The sequence below is a fragment of the Taeniopygia guttata genome, chromosome 1A, assembly GCF_048771995.1.
Source record: "Taeniopygia guttata chromosome 1A, bTaeGut7.mat, whole genome shotgun sequence".
NCBI lineage: Eukaryota > Metazoa > Chordata > Aves > Passeriformes > Estrildidae > Taeniopygia > Taeniopygia guttata.
In genome coordinates, this window is record NC_133025.1 from 9,317,813 (window position 1) to 9,341,834 (window position 24,022).

The 24,022-nt window shown below is 33.8% G+C and overlaps 1 protein-coding gene across 8 annotated transcripts in view; it reads left to right on the forward strand.

Annotated features, from left to right (window-relative positions):
* PCLO (piccolo presynaptic cytomatrix protein) overlaps positions 1-24,022 on the forward strand; it is a 313,621-nt gene that overhangs the window by 116,743 nt on the left and 172,856 nt on the right. For all 8 annotated transcript variants that reach the window (XM_072919151.1, XM_072919156.1, XM_072919164.1 and 5 more), the window contains exon 4: positions 17,930-19,141. In XM_072919151.1, the coding sequence (XP_072775252.1) occupies positions 17,930-19,141 (1,212 nt within the window). The remainder of the gene's footprint in view (positions 1-17,929; positions 19,142-24,022) is intronic.

Below are 24,022 nucleotides of genomic sequence, written 5' to 3' on the forward strand. Positions count from 1 at the left end.
CAGGTATTCAAGGTGATAATTTTTATTTTTCATCATTGTGGATTGCTTTTGGTGGTGGCCTTTTTTTTGGGTTTTGTTTGTTTCTTTATTTGTTGGGTAGGGGAGCGGGGTGGATTGGCTGGTATGGATTGTTTTGGGTTTTTTTTTCCTAAACAGCAGAATTTCTAATATAAACTATAATTGTGGAAGTTATGTCTAGAATTTATTCTGCACTATCATGTATTAGAGAGCTAAACAAAGCAACTAAGCAACATGGTTTGTCTTTTACATTTGGTACTTCTCTCATAATGTTCTTACATTCCTGAATGTGGTTTAAATTTACATATACTAGAGACAGATTGAGTCCACAAAATCTGAATCCTGATTTCAAATAGTGGTTATTATAATAAGAGCCAATTGCAATAGTTTGATCCTTTTCAGTATAGATGTTTAGAATAATGAACTTAATACAAATTCTCACTTACAGCTCTTGCATGAAAATGGAGTCAGAAAATCATGGAAAAGTTCTCACGGACATAAAATTAGATTGTAATTCATTGCAAAAAGTTGTTCATAAGAATAAATTGCAGAGCTAAACAGGACTGAACAATATAAGAATTTACAATTTAGTACCAATTTGCTAATTGTAGTAGTGACCAAACTACACTCTTTTAAGAGTTGATCTGTAATGCAAATAATCTTTGTTATGCTATTTTAGAGGTAATCATTAATTTTCATCAAACTAAATATGAGTGAATTCATACATAGTGTTCATTCAGAATTAAACTCTGTTCTTGGTTAGAAGGAATAACGTGTCTGTTTTTATTTTCAGTTACAATGCTTAAGCTGATCAGATATAACAATTCCCTTTAGTCTCTTTTAAAACATAGACTTCTCCTGAATACTTTGAAATATTTAATGGAATAGTGAAAAAAAAAGTATTACTGATGTATTGAAATTATGTTCTTGCCCAACACAATGGATATAATGAGACTATAAGCAATATAAACTATTAATAAACTAATAATGAGTTGTGGAGCAAGTTGTAGACTGGAACTACTTGTACTGTTGATCAGCATGTTTCCTGGAATGTTTTCAGCACACAACAACTTATAATAATACAGGTCAGTTGTTGGTCATAATTTGCATAATAACTTGCAAAATACTACCACAGCCAGTCTGGATGGAGTCATTCTGGTTTGGGCTAAATTGCTTTTAGGGGAAAGGGCTAGCAAAGACTTAGAGACACGAGCTCTGCTGTGCCACTTGAACTCAGTTTTATGGAACAAACATCGACCCATTTGTTTTAAGATGTGGCCATGGGGCCTTACCCATTAGGGAGACTGATGGCCCAAAACAGCACAACTCGTACCTTGAGAGGAAACGCTGTAATGGCTTAGCAGGGTACAGATTCAACATCTAATTTTCTCTCTTAAAATGTTTTAGGCCTATGTTGTATTAAATTTTAAGACAGATAAATAAGGCTTGTGTTTGTGAGAAGCATTCTTCTTTCATACCCTGTAAAGTTAGATGTACCTAGCTCAGGTATATTGTCAGGTATTAAAAGTCAGGCAAGATTAATGTCCCACTGACAACCATTCTCTTTTATCTCAGATGGTGTTTATACACTTGAAGAGGGGGAGATGGATTTACAGTTCTGTGCTTATTTGTTCTTTTTTGTATTTTCCAGAAGAGAGGCTGACCAACCTTCAAATGTTGTCCTTCTAGCACTTTTAAATTTTTTTTTCCATCACCTTTTATGTTAAGTACTAAAGCATGATCTGCCAAATAAAATATTTATAAAATTGAGTTGATTCCAATTAAGATTATGGTGAGTCTGGGTATTAAATTAGAATATTTCATTTTTCTGTCAAGGTTGGGTAGTGAATGCTAACAGACTCCACACTAAGGACTTTTAAATTTGCAGGTAAACAAACATCCCTACACAAAGCATGTCAAATATTCTCTTTAGCCACTGTGTGCTGAACAGATATGACTAAGTTTAGTTAAAGTCTGATATATTCAAGGAATAGTTAATCCTTCTGCAGTTCAAATAATGTTATTTTTTTCACAGGTTCTGCAGAGGAAAAATTTGATTACCTTAAAAACATTTTATATCTTAATTTTAAGTGATCTGTTTAGAATGAACTTCAACAGACCTACCTTAAATCACAATGAATCTTTAACAGTTCAGAAGTGTTTTATTAGAAACACATCTCAAGTTACCTGTTGGGATTTATTGGCATTTTTTTTCCAATAGCAATTATTGATCTACATTGAAGCACATTAACAGTTTTTGAATGTTACAATAGTCACCACTGTGCATCTATTCTAGATGTGTATTGTGTAAGTCAACAAATGCTCTTTATAACATCAAGACTAAAGAGTGTTTGTCATCCAGAAATCTTCTAAGTGTTGAAATAATAATTGTATTTCAACACTTCTAAAAAGCTAACTGGAGTTAGTGCAAGTTCTTTCTATAACCCTGATTCTATAGCCACATTGTCCCTATGTAGAATTTTAAAAAGGCCTTATAAGGAGTCCTAATCACAGATGAGAAATTATCTATACATTTTTTCCTGCCATTTTCAGGAATACAATAGAAAGCAGGAGTGTATAATATATCGTCAAACTTTTGGGATATTTCCTTTTCTAACTTTCTAGTTTCCTCAAAATTAATGTAAGCAAGGAGCAAAAGGAAATACAAATGCTAAACCAAAGATCAGTTGCTGGCCTTGTGTCTGGTACACTAAACTGTCTAAAATAAATCGTAAATTCTTTGAATTCTACGAATTACTTTGGCTATTCCACAGAATGCTGTAATGATTCTTTTTCTTATGAGCATTGTGAATTAAAGTCTGAGCAGGACTCTGACATCCTGAAAGGAGCAAACTATCTAAATGCAGCTTGACATTATCTGTGTAAGACAGAAAAAAGAATGTTAGAGTCTGAAAAAGGAATAATATTTTAGAAAACATAACACAAGTTTTCAGAAACTGATCTTATAATAAATACTCTAGATCAGACAGAAAAGCTAAAGAAATATATTAATATTTAAATATAGTTATATAATATTTAAATTTAAATATTTGCACCTTACCTGTTGTGGCGCCAGATTTGCTGAGGTTTTTTTGCATCTGAACTCTGTAGATTAGCCTCATGTTTACTTATATCTGACATGACATTTGCATAAAATGGCAAAGGTCTCAGTTTTACAGAGGGCACTTGTAAATCTCACCAGGTAAAAGTGAGATTAAAATCAGATACTGCTTACCTATCTAGTGGATCTGTGCTCAGAGTGATAAACTGTCTACCATGAATGCTAGTACCATTTATTCCAGTAAAAATGATTGTAAAAGGAATTGAAAATGGCAAATTCATAATGCCTTCTTGTCACATAGATTGTAATGAGAACAAAAAATATCACAGACAAATATTTTTTTGGTTAAAATCATCAAGCTGTAATGAGAACAGAAAGTAGCACAAAATTGGTACCACTTCTCTGAGCTTCCTAAAACGTGATCTTTCTTTTGCTGTCAAGTGGCATTTGCCACATTCTTTTAGTCTGCTCATTCTAGAGTGGTTTTTTTTGTTCCCTTAGCTGTTTCTAAGTGGTTCATTAAAAATATGCAAAGATTATAAAAATGTAATGTGGTCGTGCAGTTTTTTCACGAGACATTTTAGAAATATTTTATGCCTTTCATCATCGCAAGAAAAAAATATAAAAGTAAGATTCTGACACTTTCCAGATAAGCATGGAGAGTTGAAACCAAGTGGAATCAATCTGGGTCAGCTTGAGGAGAGTTGTGGGTGGTTTGGGGCAGCAAATATAAACTGCATTCACATTATTGAGGGGGATTTAAGAAAAGTAGCTTGAGTCTGAAATGCTGCATTATGTTTAATATGACTTTTAATAATTTCTAGAATTCATTTATGTATTTTATCTATTTATAGTTTTTTATTAAGACTGAATATGACATATTTTATGATCTCCAGAAATTCTGGTAAATTGGTGAGTTAATTTCCTAATTGGTGGCACAAAAGACTCTATCAAGCATACGTGTTCTGCATAGTTCTTTTGACAGAAAGTTTTCACTTACTGCCATATTGATTAAAACAGATTCATATTAAAACTAAGATCTTAGAAATATATTTGGGCTCCTGTGATTCCATGATAATTTTTCAAGCCCTGCTTTTGGAGACAGAATTCTTTTACAATAGATCAACAATGATATATTTTTCAAATCAAACTAGCAAACACACACCTTCCTAGAGGGTTCATCAGGTTTTAGAGAGGAAGCTCTAAAGGCAGATTAACCAGTCCAACAGAGAAGCATTTTTATTTAAGTGTGTTTTTACCATACTTACTGCTGTTATATAACTCAAAGTGGTTACCAAACCATGATAAATAGAGCAGCACTCATTTCCTCTTTTTTAAATCATTGTGTTTTCTGAGAAGGATCATTATTGACGGAAGGAGAGTAGAATATTTTGGGGTTTTTTTTATAAACTTGTGGCCCTCAAAGTCCTCTGGGTTTTGCTGTACTTCCTCCTCCAGCAGCTGGGTTTCCTTCTCATGATGCCTGTTTGTGAGCATTTGTCCTGTCAGGCCTGCCTGTGGTACAGTCTGTTCTCCACAAATTTTGTAATTATTGACTTTTGCTGTCTTTTTCAGTTTTTGTTAAATTCTTAAACTATTTCCTACTTTTATTTGTGTGACTGCTTTTTAAATTAGTTCATGTGGTTTGTTGATTTAATTCAGTGAGTGCTTTTACGTAAAACCAGATAAAACCAGGCTTACTTCTTTGTCTTCATGTGCTCAGCACAGGTTATTCTACAATTTCCTAGATAAACTTTTGTCATAAAATAGTAAATTTTGTTGCAGATATGGTTTTGTTTTCCTACTTCCATGATCAACACTGTCAATTAATTAATTAATGATTATTGACAGCAATGCTATTCCTGTATGTCATTTCTAAGGAAAGTTTTGCCAATATATGCACCATCTACAAATTAGTTCTATAAGATGAAATGTCCCATGAAAAATTTATTGGGCAAATACTCTATTAGGAAGTGAGAACTGAAAAGAGCTGGTACTATCTGAGTGAGCTACACACTTACTATAATAGATTTTAGTTGTAATGTACATTTTTAACTATGACAGAGAAGTAGATAATGAAGCATTGAAGGATAATGTTTTTTCTAAGTGCCAATGAAGCATAATCAGGGAGATTGAAGCAAAATCTTAATAAATGAATAAAGCAAGATAAAATGAATCTGTCAGATTGGTTACAGAGCTAAATGTTCAGTCAACAATATGATATCTTAAGATGGTGAATTTTATGAATCCAGGTAGGCATTCTGGGTATGATTTCACATCCCAAACATCAATACGGAATGAACAGTCAGCTGAATTAGTATTTGCTTTTTTTTTTTTTTTTTACAGATTCTGGCATAATATAAACACTTTTTGGTTGCAACTAAATGTTTCTTCCACAATTTTAAATGGATACTGCATCATATATGAAAACATAGCAGTAGAAACTCAACATTTTTTGAAAAAAGATTATTTGCTTAATTGTTTTTGCAGAATAATTAAAATGAGTACATCCAGGTTCCATCTTTAAAGAAAAAAGATTATTTCTGAAGTACCAGGTTTATATTAAATACAGATGATTGCAGGACATCATTTTAACTTCTTTGATGTACAAAAAAAATCACTTCTGCACACTGGAAGCTGCTTCCAGATCTGCCCTTGAAGACAGATGTGAACTTTCCACTTCATTGCCTAAATGTTTTTTTAAAAGAGCTCCATAAATGGTTCTTTTTACAAGCAGTCTGCATATTATTCTGGTGTCAAAATCTTGGGAATTGATTACATGGACTAGAATACAGATATGATAATTTGTGTTGTGTTTTAGGATGCAGTTTGAATTCTCTGGGCCATACATCTGCAGTTATGATCTCTGTAATACACTCTTCATGCTTTTATATCTGCAGCTCTCCATAACCCAATTTGACAAAGGCTTTTGCTTTCTGATGTTATTCAAAATTTTTATCAAATTGTAGCATAATTGTTCATTTTGTTTTTACTCAGGCAGATGCATATTTACTAAAAGTTTGTCAATTTTTTTTAAAAATTGGCTTACATGATATATATGATTAAAAAAATTCCGAAGTTAAGCTATATCATTTAATAAAACTATCAGTAAGTTTCTATTCTAAAGATATATTTCTTTAAAAGACAAAAAAACAAAACCCAAATTATAACCTGGTTTTATAAATTATGGACTAAGGTGAGAGTGCAGTAGCTAAATTTTTCAGGTGCCACAAAACCAAGAATTAAAAAACTATTTTGAACAGTTTTGCCAAAAGGCTCTTGTAGTTTATTGCTTTATTTCTTGGTTTTTTGTGGTTTGTTTTTTGTTTTTTGTTTGCTTGGGTGACTTTGGTTGGTTATTTTGTTGGTTTGGTTTTCTTCATTCTTTTTGGATTTTTTTGGTGGAAATTCTGATCATTTTAGGAAAATAAGGAGATTTAGAGATCACCAACGAATTCCATCCCATTGTTTTCTTTTGGGATTTTTTTTTTTTTTTTTTTGGAAAATGCTATTTCATTGGTTTAAGAACATTCCTTATAGGAGTGTCCTGAGGTGAGTGGAGAGCTTGCAAGCAGCAGAAAGCTGTGGGTCTGTCTCTGAAGAGGAATAAAAGGACAGTAAAAGTGGCTGTAATATTTTTGCGGAGGATTGTTACACAGAAAAGTGGAGGTGCTGCCTGGGTGAGACCCTTACTTCACTTTAATTATCAGGGTCTCACTGGCCATGTGAGGGCTTCCATAGCCCAGAGAACAAAAATAAGCAGAACGTTTTGAGGTTTGGGTTGGGTTTTTTGGGATTTTTTTGGTTTTTTGGGTTTTTTACTTTTCATCAAACCACTGAGAGCTCTGACTTCTCTGTCATTTTTATCTCCAGATGTTAGTTCTTGACTTAAAAGAGAACATACAATTAAATTAATTAGAAGATTACATTAGTATCACTTATCCTGGAAGACTGAGGGTTAGATCATGTTATTTATGTTATAAACAGGTTCTTTAGAGGGGTGTTTCAAGGATTGAGCAAATGCTTCAAAATTAATTAAGACTTGAAAATTGACTTTTAATGAGAAAATAAGATCAGTCTATTTTGAATAACAGCAACACGTTTGAAAACATAAAACTTCAAATGAATATTTTTCTTATTTGTTTATTTATTATTTATGTTAAGGGTTATTTTTTGCCATTTTGAGATTTTAATAAGGGATGAAAATATAGAATTCAGTCCAAGGTTTGGAGAATTATAATTTTTGTTTGTTTTTGTGACAGATGTTAATATTTTGGATTTAGAACTGAAGTAAGAGAACTGTGTTCTTCTGAAATGACAGAGTAAAAACAGCAGTTTAGAACTCAATAACTATTTATATTAAAAGCATTTAAAACTATTTCTAAAACTCTTCAACAATTTTCAATTTATCTAAAAGTTTTAGTAAGGACACTTGAGCATCAACTACCCTTTTAAAACATGGTTCAAGACAAGCCATGTTTTCAAAATAAAAGTTAACCTTCTGTACAGTTTCTGCTGTCATGGTAAGAATGATACAAATATTAACCACAAGAATAAGGTTTGCCAAACCTGACATAAGGTGCAAAATTATTAAGTATTAATGCATTCTGCATAGTAGTAATAATAACAACAACAACAACAACAAGAGAAATGAAAAAATTGCAAATAGAAAATGTGTTATTTCACAGTAGAGCTGTATTTATTATCCTTTTAGCATTATTGTTGTAGAGTGTTATGTAGTTTAAACCAAAAGCTATTTTCGTGACAAAGTAACTGTGATACTTTTTGCCAAAAGGGACTGTGAGTATAACTCCTATTTACAGTTCAGCTTCATGGTGTGGGAAAGTGCTGAGCTTGTATCATATGCATCTTAGTCTTGCATTAGAGATTACATTTTTAATGTTTTAATATGATTCTTAAAACATAAAATTCATATTTTCTCGAGCTTTTGTTTTTGTATTTTTATGCTATCTAAGAGCCAACATGTAAAAATTCAATGGACAGAGAAATTATTGGAACAATAATCTTTGAAGCTAAAGAAGTTCCCCTCATAAATTTAGTTATCTTTCTAAGAAATGCTGAAACGTTAAGAATAGAAAACTCTTTGTGAAACTAGGATTTTGGCATTTAAGAATCAAATCTGTTGAGAATAATGGCCCCTGCTGGATCCTTTGTCTTCTCATCAAGGAGAAATTCTGAATCAGTTAAACTATATAAGTAATTCTTTAATTAGTATTAGACCTGAAGTGACTAGTTGATTTGAGAGCATTTTTTTTCATTCTGAAAATAGCAAAAATAAGTGAAAGTGCAATAAGGAATGCAAGGAAGTGATTTTGGAGGCACTTCATTTTTCACTGTCTGTGTGGGGGTTTTTTGCTACTTTGTAGTGCTCTGTGTATTTTGATACATGAGAAAAAATTATTTTTAGAAAGATAAACCAGATAATTTTCAAGCATAGTGTCTATTACTTGCACTGCAAGTCCATTGGGAATTTTTGTTGTTGTTGTTGTTTTCTTTTCCTAGATGTTAAGAACTGTATTTTCCTTGTATATTTAATATTTATATTGAGAGTTAGCAGTACTTTAGTTTCAGGCACATTTACATGGGTTTAGATTATTTGGTATTTTCTTTGCATAATTTTATGGTGTCTCTTGAAAGTAAACTCAACCTTATTACATGTGATTGCTAGCGTATATAGGATTTATTTGCACATTAAACACCAAGAAAACATCTGTTTAAGTCATACTCTAGTATCATAGTATGTTATGCTTTTAAACAGATTGCACTCATGTTTCTGTGCCAAATACTGAGAAGAATTTTTAATAAATATTGCTTTGTAATTTCCCAAGAAAAATATTTTATTTTTTGAGTCTTCTTGTACATATTTTCCAAACTATGGGAGAACACAGCATGCTCACCTTTTCGAGTTACAAATTTTGACAGGATTTTCCTGCTAACTAAATAGCACATTCTCTTTTAAAACAATCTTTCCAGTGTTTTCTATTATGTGATGGCAGAAAGGCAAAATTGTAGGCAGGAAAGTGTAAGGTCAAACAATGAGCAGGACATACAGGAAAGATCATTGTCAATTAAATTGTGTCCCTACAGTCTCCCTGAGAGCTGATCAGCAACAACCTCAAAGGAGGGTGAAGGCAAGAGACTAAAAAGCTTATTTTTTTACCTTTTACACCTGCACCTCATCTCTAGCCTTGCCTTTACCCAGAAATTTGCACTACATTGCCTCAAGGCTTGGGAATTTGTCTCTTATCAGTAAAAATGGTCACACCTGCTGATAAAGTGTCATTCTTCCCATGGCAGGGAGGTCAGTGTGGTTTTCACCTCCTCATTTTAGGTGTTTATGAAGAATGTTCACGGGGAAGAGCCCCAGAAGCTGCTGAATGGCCTTTGTGCTTCTGAGCATGTACCATATCACACAAAGCCATGGTCTTTCTGCACAGGTGTTGTATGTATTTCCTTTGTTTATTTATTTTATCTCTTTACTGCCATGGCAGCTGCCAGCATATCAGAAGATGGTTACATGCAAACGTCTTCCTGTATCTGTAGCTAATAATTAATATAATTTTCCAAAGCCAGGTAAGATACCTTCCTTCCCTTTCTGCTGGACCTGTGCTCACTTCATTGAGAACAGTGTGTTTCCTTGACCATGAATTATCCCCCATTTTTTTGTCTGCTTGTTTCTATGCCTGTCACCTTCATTTTTCAGGCACTAAAGGATTCAGATATCTTTCACATGACACTGAAAGCAAACATTATACATAAATCATTGCTAATAAACTGAAATTATAAAGCCATGTAAAATAAAAAAATGGATAAAACAGATATGTACACTGTGATTCTGATTAAAGGATTCAAATAGAAGAGATGAACTGAAAAGTGGAAAAGAGTCAGTGGAACCATCTTTAAGTATTTAGAGATTTTAAATATCAGACCATTTATTTAAGTATCAGATTACAGATTTAGGTCTTTTCTTCAGGCTACTATTTTAAAAAAGGTTTATCTTTTGACTTTAGTGTAGGCTCTGAGCAAATCTCATATTCATCCTTGAAGTGAGGTCTGTGTGGAGCACAGTTTGCTGCAGGCTCTTTCCCTAATCAGACACAGATAAAACAGTCAAGACCACCAACACTGTTCCTATCTGGAGAGAAGACCCCAGAGCTTGCTGAGTGAATCTGAGTAGCCAGGGTCATATCTTTAGGTCCTCAGTTAAGTATTGAATATTTAGGTTAGATGGGACTGGATGGAGCTAAGACTTGAAAAAAAAAAAAAAAAATTAAAAATCACCTTTTCTTCTTTAAGTATTTACATCTCTGTTGGAGCTTTTCACTTGAAGCATACAGATTCTTCTTCATTAAAAAAAAAAAAATGCATTATTAGGTAATATAGTGACCAAAGACACACACTTCAATCTGTCTTAGCAAAGATTTTTGGTTTTTCGAAGCATATTTTTGGGGTGAACTGCAAATGTTAGTTTTAAGATTATGTGATTTGCAAGAGCAAACAAAATGCAAAGTGGCTTTTTAGAGAAATGATGTACATCAGTTGTCTCTGTGTTTTTATTTAGGATGACCAAAATAAAAAGTTCTTACAAAGAACGGTTAAGGTGTTTATATATATGATCCATTAAGATTCAGATAGAAAGATTGCATTTGTAGTTTATAACTAAATACATATTATGAGATGTAATAAAAATAACAGTTCTCATTTCTGCTACAGAACCTAGTTCCATAGCTAAGATCTATCTGGTTTTCGAACAAAAAGAATTTTCTCTAGACTGTCTGTAAAAGGTCAGCATTGAACGCAGAATTGAATAGACCACAAACTCTTCAGGGGATGGTGTTGCTTGTTGTTTTAGTGCCTTCTGTGACACTAAACATTTTGTCAGTTCAGAACAAATAATAGCAATGGTGAGATGGGAATACTCACGTATTCTGCCGACCAGTTTGTGGGAAACAGTGATTCAGCTGCTAGGAGGCACAGAAAACAGTTATTCTTTGAGACTGTTGTAATAAAGGGTACAAAGGAGCATAGTGGGGCTTCCCTACATCTACAAGCTAAGAAGGATTACAATAGCCTAACATTTTTAAAGCTCTGACTAAACTGGTTTATAGAATAACTATTTAATAAAACTGTATTTTTACCATAAAATTATGACTTCAGACACTAATACAACTTTGGATTTATTTTTCTATAGAACGTACAGAAATCTTTAGGAACTACCATTCTATCAAAGCAAGTTAAGAATAGCATTACTGGGGTCACATGCTGCTATTCATTAATGCACAACTGCGTGGTCATTCGTCACATATGCAAGCAACCCAAAATCACTTTAGTCATCTAACTGGGAATTTCCTTAAAAGAACCTGTGAAAGAGAATGTCATTGCAACAATTTTTATCTGACTCTGGTTGTCAGATATACACTGAAATATATTTATGAATGTAACTATTAACTTCTTATCCTGTCAGTAAATTCTTTATCTGCAGTGGCCTTTGTCAGTGAAATGAGAAGCATAAAATAATACAGAAACCCCTTTGAGATGGACTTTGTAGATTTAAAAAACTGCTTAATAAGACAATTGTGTAGTCATTGATGTGTAAAGACAGAAAGATGATTTTCATGTGTACCTCATTATAAAAGTCATTATTCAAAAACATCTTAAATTTTTATATACAAAAGGTTGGCCTTTGAATAATGCCCATATCCACTTCATGGTTTTTTCCTTCACTGGGGTTGTTTTTGCCTTGGTAACAGAAGTACTTATAGGTACTAAAGTAGAAGTACTGAAGTGCTCAATGGGAATTTCTCTGTGTAAGACTGAGGAGGAAGGATCACACCTTTGTTTTGGGCAGCAGCACACCTACAGCTAAACCTGCCAATACAAAGGAGGGCTTTTAGTCATCTTGTTATAATGATGCATGAAAAAAACAACAGACATACTACAGTGCAGTTAGATGCAGAGGAAAAACAAATACAGTGATGTTAGCCCCTCGTCAATAAAAAAACAGTTATTTTTTCACAGTTTTAGTTCATTTGCATCTGTGATGGTGTATATATATATATATATATATACACACTAAGGATACATTTTTGTGCATTGACAGCATAATTCTAAGTCTCTAAGAGATTCCAGCAAAATAACTAAGGAAAATTAAAGTATACACAGACACTATACACATAAAAATCCCATTATCTATTAAATTTAATTGCTAAGATAAAAATTCCCATACAACAGAGCAATTGCTGAAAAAACACAAAACTTGAATTTTTTCTGAAGGTGCTGAGATGTATCTTGAAGTAAGGTGAGGGTATAGACTTTTCAGAATTGTCATCACTTGAGGTAGGTAATCTTTGTGTTGTCATACTCTGTATTTCATCTGTACATAATTGAGTGAAATATTCAGCAGTCCCAACCCTATTAAATTAAGGAACAGGTAATTCCTGATACGTGGAAGCAACAATGATTCCTCTGTACTTTTCTGGTAATCTGCTGCAGTATTTACAACTTTATCACTTGGTGTGGAAGAAAAAGAGATCATTGAAAATAACTTATTATATTTCATAGTTGTGATGGCTTATAAGTAAACATATCAATTAATAACTATAATGACAGGCTGAGATAACTTAGTCTTCCTCAAACACATACTGAAACTCTTTATTTCAGAATAAAATAAAATATGATATTTTGTTTTGCATTGTTCAGAAAACAATTTCATCTTGGTTGCAACTTTAGCAAATAAAAAAACACATTCCTAAACTGAAAAGGTAATCCCTTCCTCCTCCTGCTGACAAAATTCTGTATTCTCCAGGGATTTTTACAGGTTTTTGTTTGTTTGTTTGTTTGTGTTTGTTTGTTTTTTAAGATGATGCTTTAAATTCATCTGAACCAGTTTTTTGGGATTTCTGTGATCTCTCTTTAAGACACCTTGATGCTTAAAGTCAACTAAATTCTGTGCATCTATTTAATGCTAATTATATAATGCATTCTGCTCATGAATACTATTACAAAAATTCAGTTTTTAAAACTGGTAGGATTTCACGAATCATTGAGTTATTTTGTTGGCAATCACATCATATATTGAAATTAACTCTGTTTCTCTGTACCACACTCCTATTGTATTATACTCCAAACTTCAAATCACTACTGGCAAGGAAGGTGTGCTAATTTTAAAGCTAAATTTGTCCATGGACCACTAATATCCATTTGGTTTGCAGCCAATATACCTTTCCTCCCATATAAGTCATATTTGTGAGATTCATTTCCCTCAGTTAAATTAGCCACTTTTTTCTAACCTTTTATCCAAAAATCAACCATCTGACTAAGCATTTGTTTGCACATAATTTCTCCACTTGGGGTGGAATCCAAAAACAAGTTTAATTCCTAAGTGACATTTTAGACAAAATTTATGTGTAAATTCAGGAGAATGAGCCTGGAAAACTGCCTGTGACCTCCACAGACACTATATCTCTGAAAACCTCTCTGCATTTTTCCTAATTCTGGTTGCCACAGAGGCTCCACTGTGGACCCTGTCTGTGCCAAACTGGCTTCATTTAGGCAGTTACCTCCTGCCTGCCTGACACTTTTTGGATGGAGAAAACGTAAGATTTTTGTATTTTATTTTTGTATTCTTTTTCTTCTGCCAGACCTACAGTCTAATTTTGTGGTCATGCTCTGAATATTTATATTTCTCTATCATTCTATGCAGCATAGGTGGTAACATTTTTATATGTAGATCTAGCAATTTGAATATCTAAGTCCTCAATTTGTGTGGGATTTGATTTGTAGATCACACATCCCAAAGAAATGCTGAGGCCAGCATTCCCTTTCTAGATGGGAATTTAGCCTTCCTTCACTGCTTTTTGCTCAGGCAGTGACAGCCACAGACAGAGTGATACAGCAAGGAGGATGTACAGACTTGAGGAGTACAGAGCAATTTGTGGGTGAATCCACACAGCAGACAGATACCAATGAAGAGTTGTTAATATTAACATATTCACCACCTCAGTGAGGCCTTTGGACAGTGTCTGCTGGCCAGACAGTCACCAGTCGTCAGCAAACAGAAACTTCTCCACCTCCTTGGCACATACAAGCCAACCTTTGCACTTGATGAGTTGTCACCATCCACTTTTCTGTATTTTCTTTTTGGCTTTATACCTCTTCATGTCAATATCTTTTTTCCTGAATTTTTCTCCTTGTGACACTATGTGATTTTACTCTTTTTTTTTTTTTTTAATTTTCTTATACCATCTGTTTTTCTTTAAAATACCATCTCAGCAGCCTTTTTCTCAATAAAACTGAGCTGAGGAATCTGAGCTGTGCTCTACCAACCTAGGCCTTGAATCAGACACCTGAAATTCTGAGCAGAGCCTTTCAAGAGTTCATTCACTCTTTTTGTTTGCAGAAAGGGTAATTCTGTAACAAGCAGGGCAGATCTTTTGCTTGATGATCAAAAAACAGACATTCACAATGAAAGTTAGACGTATGCCCTTTTCATAATGACATTTGTTTATTATAAAACTGTGTGAGGAGAACACTGTGTCAGAGCTAGTTTGTTCTGTCCAGCAATATTGGGTTGTAAGGGTTGCTAAAACCAGGGAGAGAGATGTGGATTCAGGGTATTAAAGCACTTGTATCACTTGTATTGCCAATCATAATGTCTATGGCCAATTCAGGAACCAAAGGGTGTGAAGAATTCTATAAAGAACTAAGAAGATTTATCTAGTGAAGACTGCTAAAAGAAGATGATGTCCATTTCCCAAGTCCTAATAAATTTGGGTTGACAGGCTAACTGAGGAGATAGCCTTAGGGAAAAGCTTGCATTCAGGGCATGAGGTTAACTGAGGAAAAGACAAGTTTTAAGACTGAGGCATATGACTTCATGGTACAAAATTTGATTTTACAGAGAACCATTCTGACAGAGAATGAGGAGCTGGAGGCCCGATGCTGTAATTTTTGTACATTCTTTTGTGACCAGATATCTGCATGTTAATGAAAAACTGTTATATGGAACACATAGCTTTGGGAGTAGTGTGTGTAATGCTTATACAGCAGCACTGAAAAATAAAGTGGTAAATAGATGCAGATATAGAAAAAGACCAAGAGGACAATGGCAAAGTTCATTAAATCACTGGATATCTGACTAATTCCAGGTTATTTCCCTACCACCACATTCATCATTATGGCAGAAAAACAAGTCTGGGAGTTCCATCTTTGGATAAAATTTAGTGCATTTTGCCAGTCTGCAAATTATCAAATTCTTTTCGTCATGTTAATTGTCATATTTTCCGTTTTAAGTGTTCTGTGTGCTCAGCACAAAGCATAGTCTTTGAGTTCAGAAATTTACTCCGGGGAAAAGACACTAAATAGGGACAGTGAGCAGTGGAAACAGTGACTGGGAAACGGTTTTGGGTTTTAAACACTTAATACTGTTACTAAAGTTGCTGAAGTTCTTATAGGCATTCAAAGAACTGAGTCTGTGAAGGATTTAAATGAGGAAAGGGGAAGTGACGATGAATTTGAGAAGGAGCAAATGTATGAGCAGTGAGGAGGCTGCAGCTGAGAGGTACGAGATGGAATCTGCATTAACAGCAGAGCTAGAAGGGCCAAGTGTAGATGTACAGCCAAATGTAGGTAGAAAAGAAACAACCATAGAGACCCTAAAAACTAAATATAAGGAAATAACAATAAAATAGGTCAAACAAATGGCACAGTCTGTGAAAAGAACATGTGAATTTAAAGTATAAATTAACATGTTCATGAAGAATACCTATATAGCAGTAATTTTTTGAACCATGGATTATTTCATGGTAGAAACCACTTCATTATGGTTTTGTGTAATTAAAGGTGGCTAAGGCTAGATTCTAAGAAGCTTAATACATTTAAATACTGCCTTATTCTCATGCCCTGTGCTGACTGAAGCTATATTAGCACATGTAATAATGGCATTATTTCTGCTTTTATGTTGGGAAATGAGTATTTTTTCGGGCTGAATGGATAAAGCAAAATCTGCCCCCTTTTTCTGAATTTAAATTTTTTTTGTCCCTCCAAGAAATTAAAAAAACCCCTATAATAATTATTTTCCCAAGTTTTTTATATTGATCTTTACAAACTTTATGAGAGAACAATCAAAGCTACTATGAAATTGGAACTTTTTTTCAGTAGTCTTTTTATGCTAAATGTTCTCTGGTATATTTAGCCCATTGCAGACTTCTAAGTCCATTGCAAACTTCTAATAATAATATCATGATTTTCTATGGGGTAGATTTGTTTAATGGAGCATTGCTTCTATTTTCAGTTTATTAAAGACTGTACACAAGATATTTATGGCTTCCAATACTTTTTTCTAGGAAAAAAAAGGAAACTGTGCTAAGAATTCCAGATAGGCCCATCTAAAAGAAATATTTGGAAGAAAAATATTATATTTTGCACACTCATTAAAAAGTATTTGTATTTCATAATTAGTGCTTCCTAAACAAATGATGTGCTGTTGGAATCCTTTAACTCCTAAGGAAGAGAATAACAGATCCTGAAGAATTATGTTTAAATGCTTTTTTCAACAGGAAAAACTAAGCCTAAAGTATATTTAATAGTCTGATACAGAGACACATTCAGTTTGGATTTGCAAAGGATGTAGTAAGTGTTAGGGGAGACTACTGATTCAGCTGTTAAACTGCATTAATTTGGACAGTATTATTGGGTACTATTATTAAATATTTTTGTTTCAATTACTAGCATGCTTGCTGGTTTGGTAATTTCTATAAAAGTAGAATAATAAATACACAAGACAATTGTTTGATGGCCTGAATGATAATGCACATATATTTTGCTTTGCTTGTACCTAAAACAAAATTTGTCAGACAATTTTATATATTAAATGGCCTCTCCTTAGTTGCTTTTCCATAAAACTAGCCCATATGAGATGTTCTTAGGATTTTTGTCATATCATCTGTGTTTCTTGTAATTTATATATCACTTATAAAAATTGCAGATCAGCTATTTTTAAATGTAGATTTTATTGCACATTATACACCACTTATCCGCTAGTGAAGCTGATATTGCACTAGTGAAGTAAACTTTCATTAGCTATTCTAGTATCCAGAAGAGACTGTTTTTTTCTTCCTTTTCTTTCCTTTCAGTGCCTTTCTGTGCTTAAAAATTTATTTTGCTATTTTAAAGGAACTATAAACTAAATCCCACTGGAAACAGTGTGATTACTCCTCTCATGTAGTAGCTAGGCAACTGGCAAGGAAATCTTTTGCACAGATAGAAGCACTTGTCCTTTTCCTCATTTTTTGGGAGGAGTAAAAGGACCCAGTGTGCAGCAGGGATTTAACAGAAAAGTGAGCAGAGAGGTGATCTTCCTGTTGTGTTACCGTCATAATGAATTTAGACATATATCTATACAAAATCTCAAGAGGGGATTTCCTAAGAGAAACACAGAGATCCATGACTGCCAGTTGGTCCTCTTTTTCTCAGGCTAGCAAAATTATAGGGATCTATTAATAGATTATAGAGGCTTTATAAAGAAATATATATTAGCAATATTTAAGTAAACTTTGCACATATAGGTCAATGATAATTTGGAAAAATGTTGTTGCTGTTAGTTTTCACCGTGCCTTTTTATATTTGTTCATCTTAGCTTTCTGGAACCTCATATGCTCCATTTCTGGAATGGTGCTGTGGATCTTCCTGCAAGGGCAGGAAAGAAAATAATAACTTACCAGTATGCATAGCATTCAGATGGAAAGAATTCAACTATATCAGCTGAAAATGCTTTATGATTTTATTGTTACTTTTTCCAATAAGTAACTTCATGTATTTGTTGTATCACAGGTACAGGAATGGCTGTGTTTAAACTGCCAGACCCAAAGGGCAATGTCAGGACAACTTGGAGATATGGGCAAGGTGCCACTTCTGAAAACAGGTCCACAACCAACATCCAAACCACCTGCTTCTCCTCAAAAACGGCCTGTGCCTGCTGCCTCCCATTCCCCTCAGAAGACTTCCACACCGCCCACTCCAGCAGCAGCAAAGCCAAAGGAAGAACCAGGCGTTCAGAAGGAAGCTCCAAAACTTCAGCAGGGGAGATTGGAAAAAACATTGTCAGCTGATAAAATTCAGCAAGGAATTCAAAAGGAAGATGCAAAACCTAAACAGGGAAAACTTGGCAAGGCACCCTCAGCTGATAAAATCCAGCATGCTTCTCAGAAGGAAGATCCAAGGATTCAGCAAACAAAATTGACAAAGACAGCCTCCTATGACAGAGTTTTGCAGGAAGTTCAGAAAGAGGATGAAAAACTTCAAGAAGTAAAGCTGGCAAAAACATCTTCAGCTGATAAAATTTTGCATAGAGTTCAGAAGGAAGACATAAAACAAGAGGCAAAATTGGCAAAGGTGCCCTCAGCTGACAAAATTTTACAAGGAGTTCAGAAAGAAGACCCAAAACTCCAACAGATGAAAATGGCAAAGGCAGTGTCAGCAGACAAAATCCAACCTGCAGCTCATAGAGAAGATACAAAACTTCAGGAGGTAAAATTGCCAAAGGCAGCTTCAGTTGATAAAATCCAACATGGAATTCAGAAAGATATAAAATTTCAACATGAAAAAATTAAGAAAACTTTATCGGTTGATAAAATCCAAGAGGAAGGTCAAAAAGAAGAAACAAAACTTCAGCGAGGGAAACTGTCAAAGACACCTTCAGCAGATAAAATTCCTGCAACAGCAGCAGACCAAAAGATACCCCTAAGCACACTGGAAGAAGATAAAGAAACTGTGCTCCCAGAAAAGGGTACACCACATCCAGAAGACAAAAAGGAAGAAATTGCAGCTGAGATTAAAGACCGTGTTGCTGAACAGAAAGCAGAAGTTGAAGCACCTTATAAGGGACTGCAGGCTAAGGAGCAAGAAGATGTTAAGAAGAAGGATTTGACAGCTGGGATTTCACAAAAGGTTTTGAAAGCTGAAAAAGCTCCCGAAGAAGAAATTCCTGTTCAAACAGCCCCTTTGCCAGGAACCGACCACATGGAAGCAGTACGAGAAAAAATAGTAAGTGTTTTTCTCCCTCCCACTTCCCTTTCTCCAACTTAGAATCTGATCCTTACAGACCTTCTCCTTACTGTTATTCTCTTTACAAAATTATTCTAAATTATAAAATCAATTACTCTCATCGAATGAAAGTTTCACCAGTTAGTCCTATGCTCTATATGCACATTTCAAGGTTACTTGTCTAATTGTAAGTCTCAAGCAGTTAAGCATTTGAAACTAAGGCAAAGCTCCTGTTTAATAATTTTCCCAATATTTCAGATTTATTTACCTTGATCTCTTGACTCTTCAGACCTCAAAGATTAATTGTTGAAATTTGAGTGTTTTCACAGTTCTCAGTCGCAAAAGGGAATAATCTAAGAGTAACATGTATGGTAAAATATAAATTTTAGGAATACTTTGTAATACCTGAGCATGGTACATGAAAGTATGCAATCTTTACATCATTTTAGTATTTAATTGGTTTATCTCATATAGGCAAGTACATTCAGGTAGGGTATTTGTGGGCTCTCAAGTCAGAGGAATGGGTGAGTTTGTGATGGCATGTACTACAGGTCTGTATTCAAATCACTTTATCAGCTGAAGAGAATAGCCTGCACAGTTTGCTGAGAAATGAAAATTTAGGGGGTTTTGTATCAGCACTGCAAATTAGGTGCTGATTATTATACTATGAAAGTAGTAGGTTATGAGGGTAGGAGTAGGTTTAGGAAAAGTGTTTAACCTTTGCCAGAATGATGTTTTCAAATGATCCCAGTCAAAAAGGTCAAGGGTTTGGTTGATTTTTGTTTTATGTGTTTCCTGGTGTTAATTAAGATTTTTGGACAGAAAAATATTCCAATTCAGAAATTTTGCTTTGGAAAATAGTATTTGTATAAACCAAGTCTCCTGTCTAAAATAAACCTCCTATCACATGTTAAGTTTACTGCTCTTGATCATATCAAGAGTTATGGTGTAAGATTGTACTGAGGGAATCACTGAATTATGCTTAGAGTAACATAGCCAGAAATCCTATTTTTTGGACCAAACAAAAAGGAGATCTGGGAAAAGCCTATTTCAAATTGTTCAGCATTAAAAATAAAGAGGGTGTCTCAACTAGCTTGTGCTTACTAAAATTAACTCTGATTTATTTTTAATTTTTCTTTCTTGAAGTACCTCAGTGTTGTCTGTGCTGTTCATCAAACATTGCTAGACACAGGTCTTCCCAAGAGAGCATGTGATAAAAGTGGAAGAGGTGATACCAATTTAGATATCACACCAATTTAGATACCTTCCATTTCACTAGGTAAAAGGCAACATGTACACATTGAAGAATATAATTTACATGTATTTCAGTGTAGAATCATGTGGAGGATTTCGTCTAGGTGTATTTTTAATTAGGGATGCAAGGGAAAGCCTTTCTGCACTTGACAAACTACTGTAATTTTGTACTCAATTCTGTGAAAATGGTAGTTACTAACTCTTCTAGCTTTCCAATAGTAGATAAGCAACTTTTGCTATCCTATTTTTCACTTAAAAAAAAAAAAAAAAGGCAGCAATAAGTCCCTGAAGCCATGAAAAGCCTTAAGTTCCGATTCAGTATGAATAGTTATTCAGTAGAATAATCCATGGGAAATCATAGAATCATTGAATAGTCTGTATTGGAAAGGACCTTAAAGTTAATCTCATTCCAACCCCTCTGCCATGGGCAGGGACACCTTCCACTAAACCTGGTGGCACAAAGCCCCGTCCGACCTGGCCTTGTGCACTTCCCTGGATGGGATATCCACATTTCTGGGCAATCTGTGCCAGTGATGCACCACCTTCAAAATAAAGAATTCCTTCTTAATATCTAATCTAAATTTGCCCTCAGTAAGTGTGAAGCCATTTTGCCTTATCCTGTCCATACTCTTGTAAATATTCTCATTCTATCGTTTTTGTAGGCTCCCTTCAGGTGCAGGTGAAATCACAGATATCAATTGAATGTAGAGATTTGGTATCCTTTAAAAAAAAAAGTGATTTCAGTATTGAAACATTTTAAAATATTTGAGTCTCAAAGTGTGGTTTAAGGAATCATAAAGCCTTTTTTTTTTCTTCAAAGAATTTTTTTCAGTAATATTTTGAAATATCCTCAAAATGTTTTTAAAGAATAAACTGACTTCTCATGTTTTACAGAAACTGACTTTCCCTGAGAAACTGTCTTGTAATATTGACTATTGACATGTGTAATAGCAGTTAGCTGTTGTAACAAGGATGCCTAAAAATCTTGGAGGTTTAATACATGCAGTTTTTCAGTAGCTAATTGCCATCTTGTAACTTAAAAATTTACACAGAGGTAGTTCAACATATTTGTATGAACCCATTATCATGTTGTCAATTAGCATACATTTGCAATGTATTGAATACATATATATATATGTACCCTTATTACTACCTTATGATTACTGAGGAATGATCACGTGCTTCAGTCAAGTAACTGGATAAATATTAATATTGTGTTGATTTCCATCATTATTCTAACACATGCCACAAAACAGAGAGAGGTAGAAAAAGGAAGATAAGAGTTGTCTGTGAAAATATAAAATTGAAATGCACATTATTAGAGTTTAATAAACCATGTTTCTTTTCCACCTTGTGAAAACTTTTTTTTTTTTTTGGTGTAGATATCTTTAATTCTTCTATAAACAAACTGACCTTTTAAAAATGATGAGTTCCTTTGCAAAATAAAATATCTGTCCTCTTCAACAGAATATAATCTTGCTAGCTATAAGTACTTTTTTTTAAAAAAAAAAGCTTTTGTTTTCTTTTAGGCACATTTTTCTTTTAATAAATTTCTGGATTGATTTAGTAACTGATGGAACTTTTTCATAGAATGATAGATTCATTATGGTTTAGAAATACCTCTAAGTTCATGAAGTGCAGCCATTAAGTCAGCATCACCACCTCACCACTAAAACATGTCCACAAGTACCACATCCAGATGTTTTGTGAACCCTAAGCTTTATATTTTCAAAAAAGAATAGTAAAAGTGACGAAGAGTACAAACAAATAATATTTATAAAGCTAAAATTTCTAATACAAAATAGTTGTATAATGAATTGACTCTGGCATCACAGAAATGCCACTGGAATAGCACAAATTCAATTTAAATTAGATAATTTTTAACAGTAGTTAAAGAGGTTGCTTTTGCTGTTTTAAAGTCTTATACAGACTGCAACTTTTACAAGTCTTCTTCCTCATTTCTCAAGAAGTTTATTTCATCAATGCCTGTTTTAGAGCTAAATTTGTTCAGTAGGCAAACTCAGAGGAAATGCCATTGAAATATTCAAAAAAGCCCAGTACTTAGATGTGTACCAAAGTACTTCCTAATTTACAAGGAAAAAAAAGTATTTTTTATTTAAATGCTTTTTTTTTTTCAGTCTCAAAGTGTTGTGGAATATATATATGATCCGTATCAACATTGTTTCAGCAATATTTTGTTATTAATCTAAAAATCTTACATTTATGGTATGCTTGCAAGTTTGACAGTGGTGCTGTCTTTGTGGATGTGATGGCCAACACTGCAGAAAATAAGTTAGCAGTCCTTTAAGAATAGATGTGGCTATATCCTAAGTCTCAAACTACACAAAATTGGGAATAAAAGCTCAGAGACTTTTCTTGTAAGTATTGCTTATTGTAAGTTACATGCATATTGATCTCAAAACATGATATGCAGGATAATTTTTGCATGTACCATGGTGCAGGCAATGATACAAACAAAAACATTAGAAAATATATTAATATTTTGGTAACCTTAAAAAAAAAGTTGGTTTTTCCTCATCCATTTTATTTCTAGTGAGAAATTAAGTCTGTCCTTGTTGTAGATCTTTTTCTTCTGACTGTACCAACAGCTGACTTTCTCACATTCAGTTTCCTGGGATTCGTAGCAGTCATTTATGTCATTCACTGAGGTTCAACACCAGGGTAGGCAACAGCTTTATTCATTCCATCTCCTCTGGTTTGGGCACAGTAGGTATTAGATGTTGGACTCAGCTGCAAGGAGAATGGCTGAAGCTGTTCCATGACCAGTTAGTTGTTCTCTACCTTTTTCTGTGCTTAGCTGTTCAGTCAATGCCTTCTGTCTCTGCTTTGCAGCTGACAGTATCACATCATCTGGGAGAACCAAGATTTGAGAGGTTCACTTTCACTAGGTGGATGCATTCTGTCCTGGGAAACCTTCTGAGCTTGAGCAATGTTTGCATTTTTAGTAGCTCTTCTAATCTGATCATAATGACTTTTGTTGGATATATCTTCATATAAATTAACACATTGGTCATAAATGAAAAAGTAACAATCAAATGTCACAGGTGATGTTTCAGTGAGGATTGTGCTATTTATAGAGGGAAAAATCACTTAGTTTTAATGATATATGTATTTTTGAAATATAGCAAAACCGATTTCCCTTAAGAACTTTTTTCTTTAATAAAGGGGACTAAAATGGAAATATAATATACAAAATCTGAATTTTTTATTTTTGCTTTATTGCTGGATTTTTGTAAAGACCATACATAATTCTGTCCTTAAGGGCTGGAGAATATCCAAGACTAGATTTTTCAGAATATTATGAGCTGTAGGCCTCAAATGGTGATGCCTTTCAAAAGTTGTTGTAAGTACTGCAGATTTCTCCATGTTTTTATATTAATCACAGCCTTCCTATGCAAGAAGTCCTTAGAAATGTTTGTTTTCACACTGGATTTTTATTTGCAATGGATTTTGCTGTGACATCAGATATTTGAATTTGCAATATTGGTTTTAATATTGATAAGAACAAATGTAGTTTATATTCAATGTAGTATCTGATTTTGCAAACCATATAATAAATCACTCCTGTGAATGATGATTAGTTAATAAAATACTAAGTTGTATACA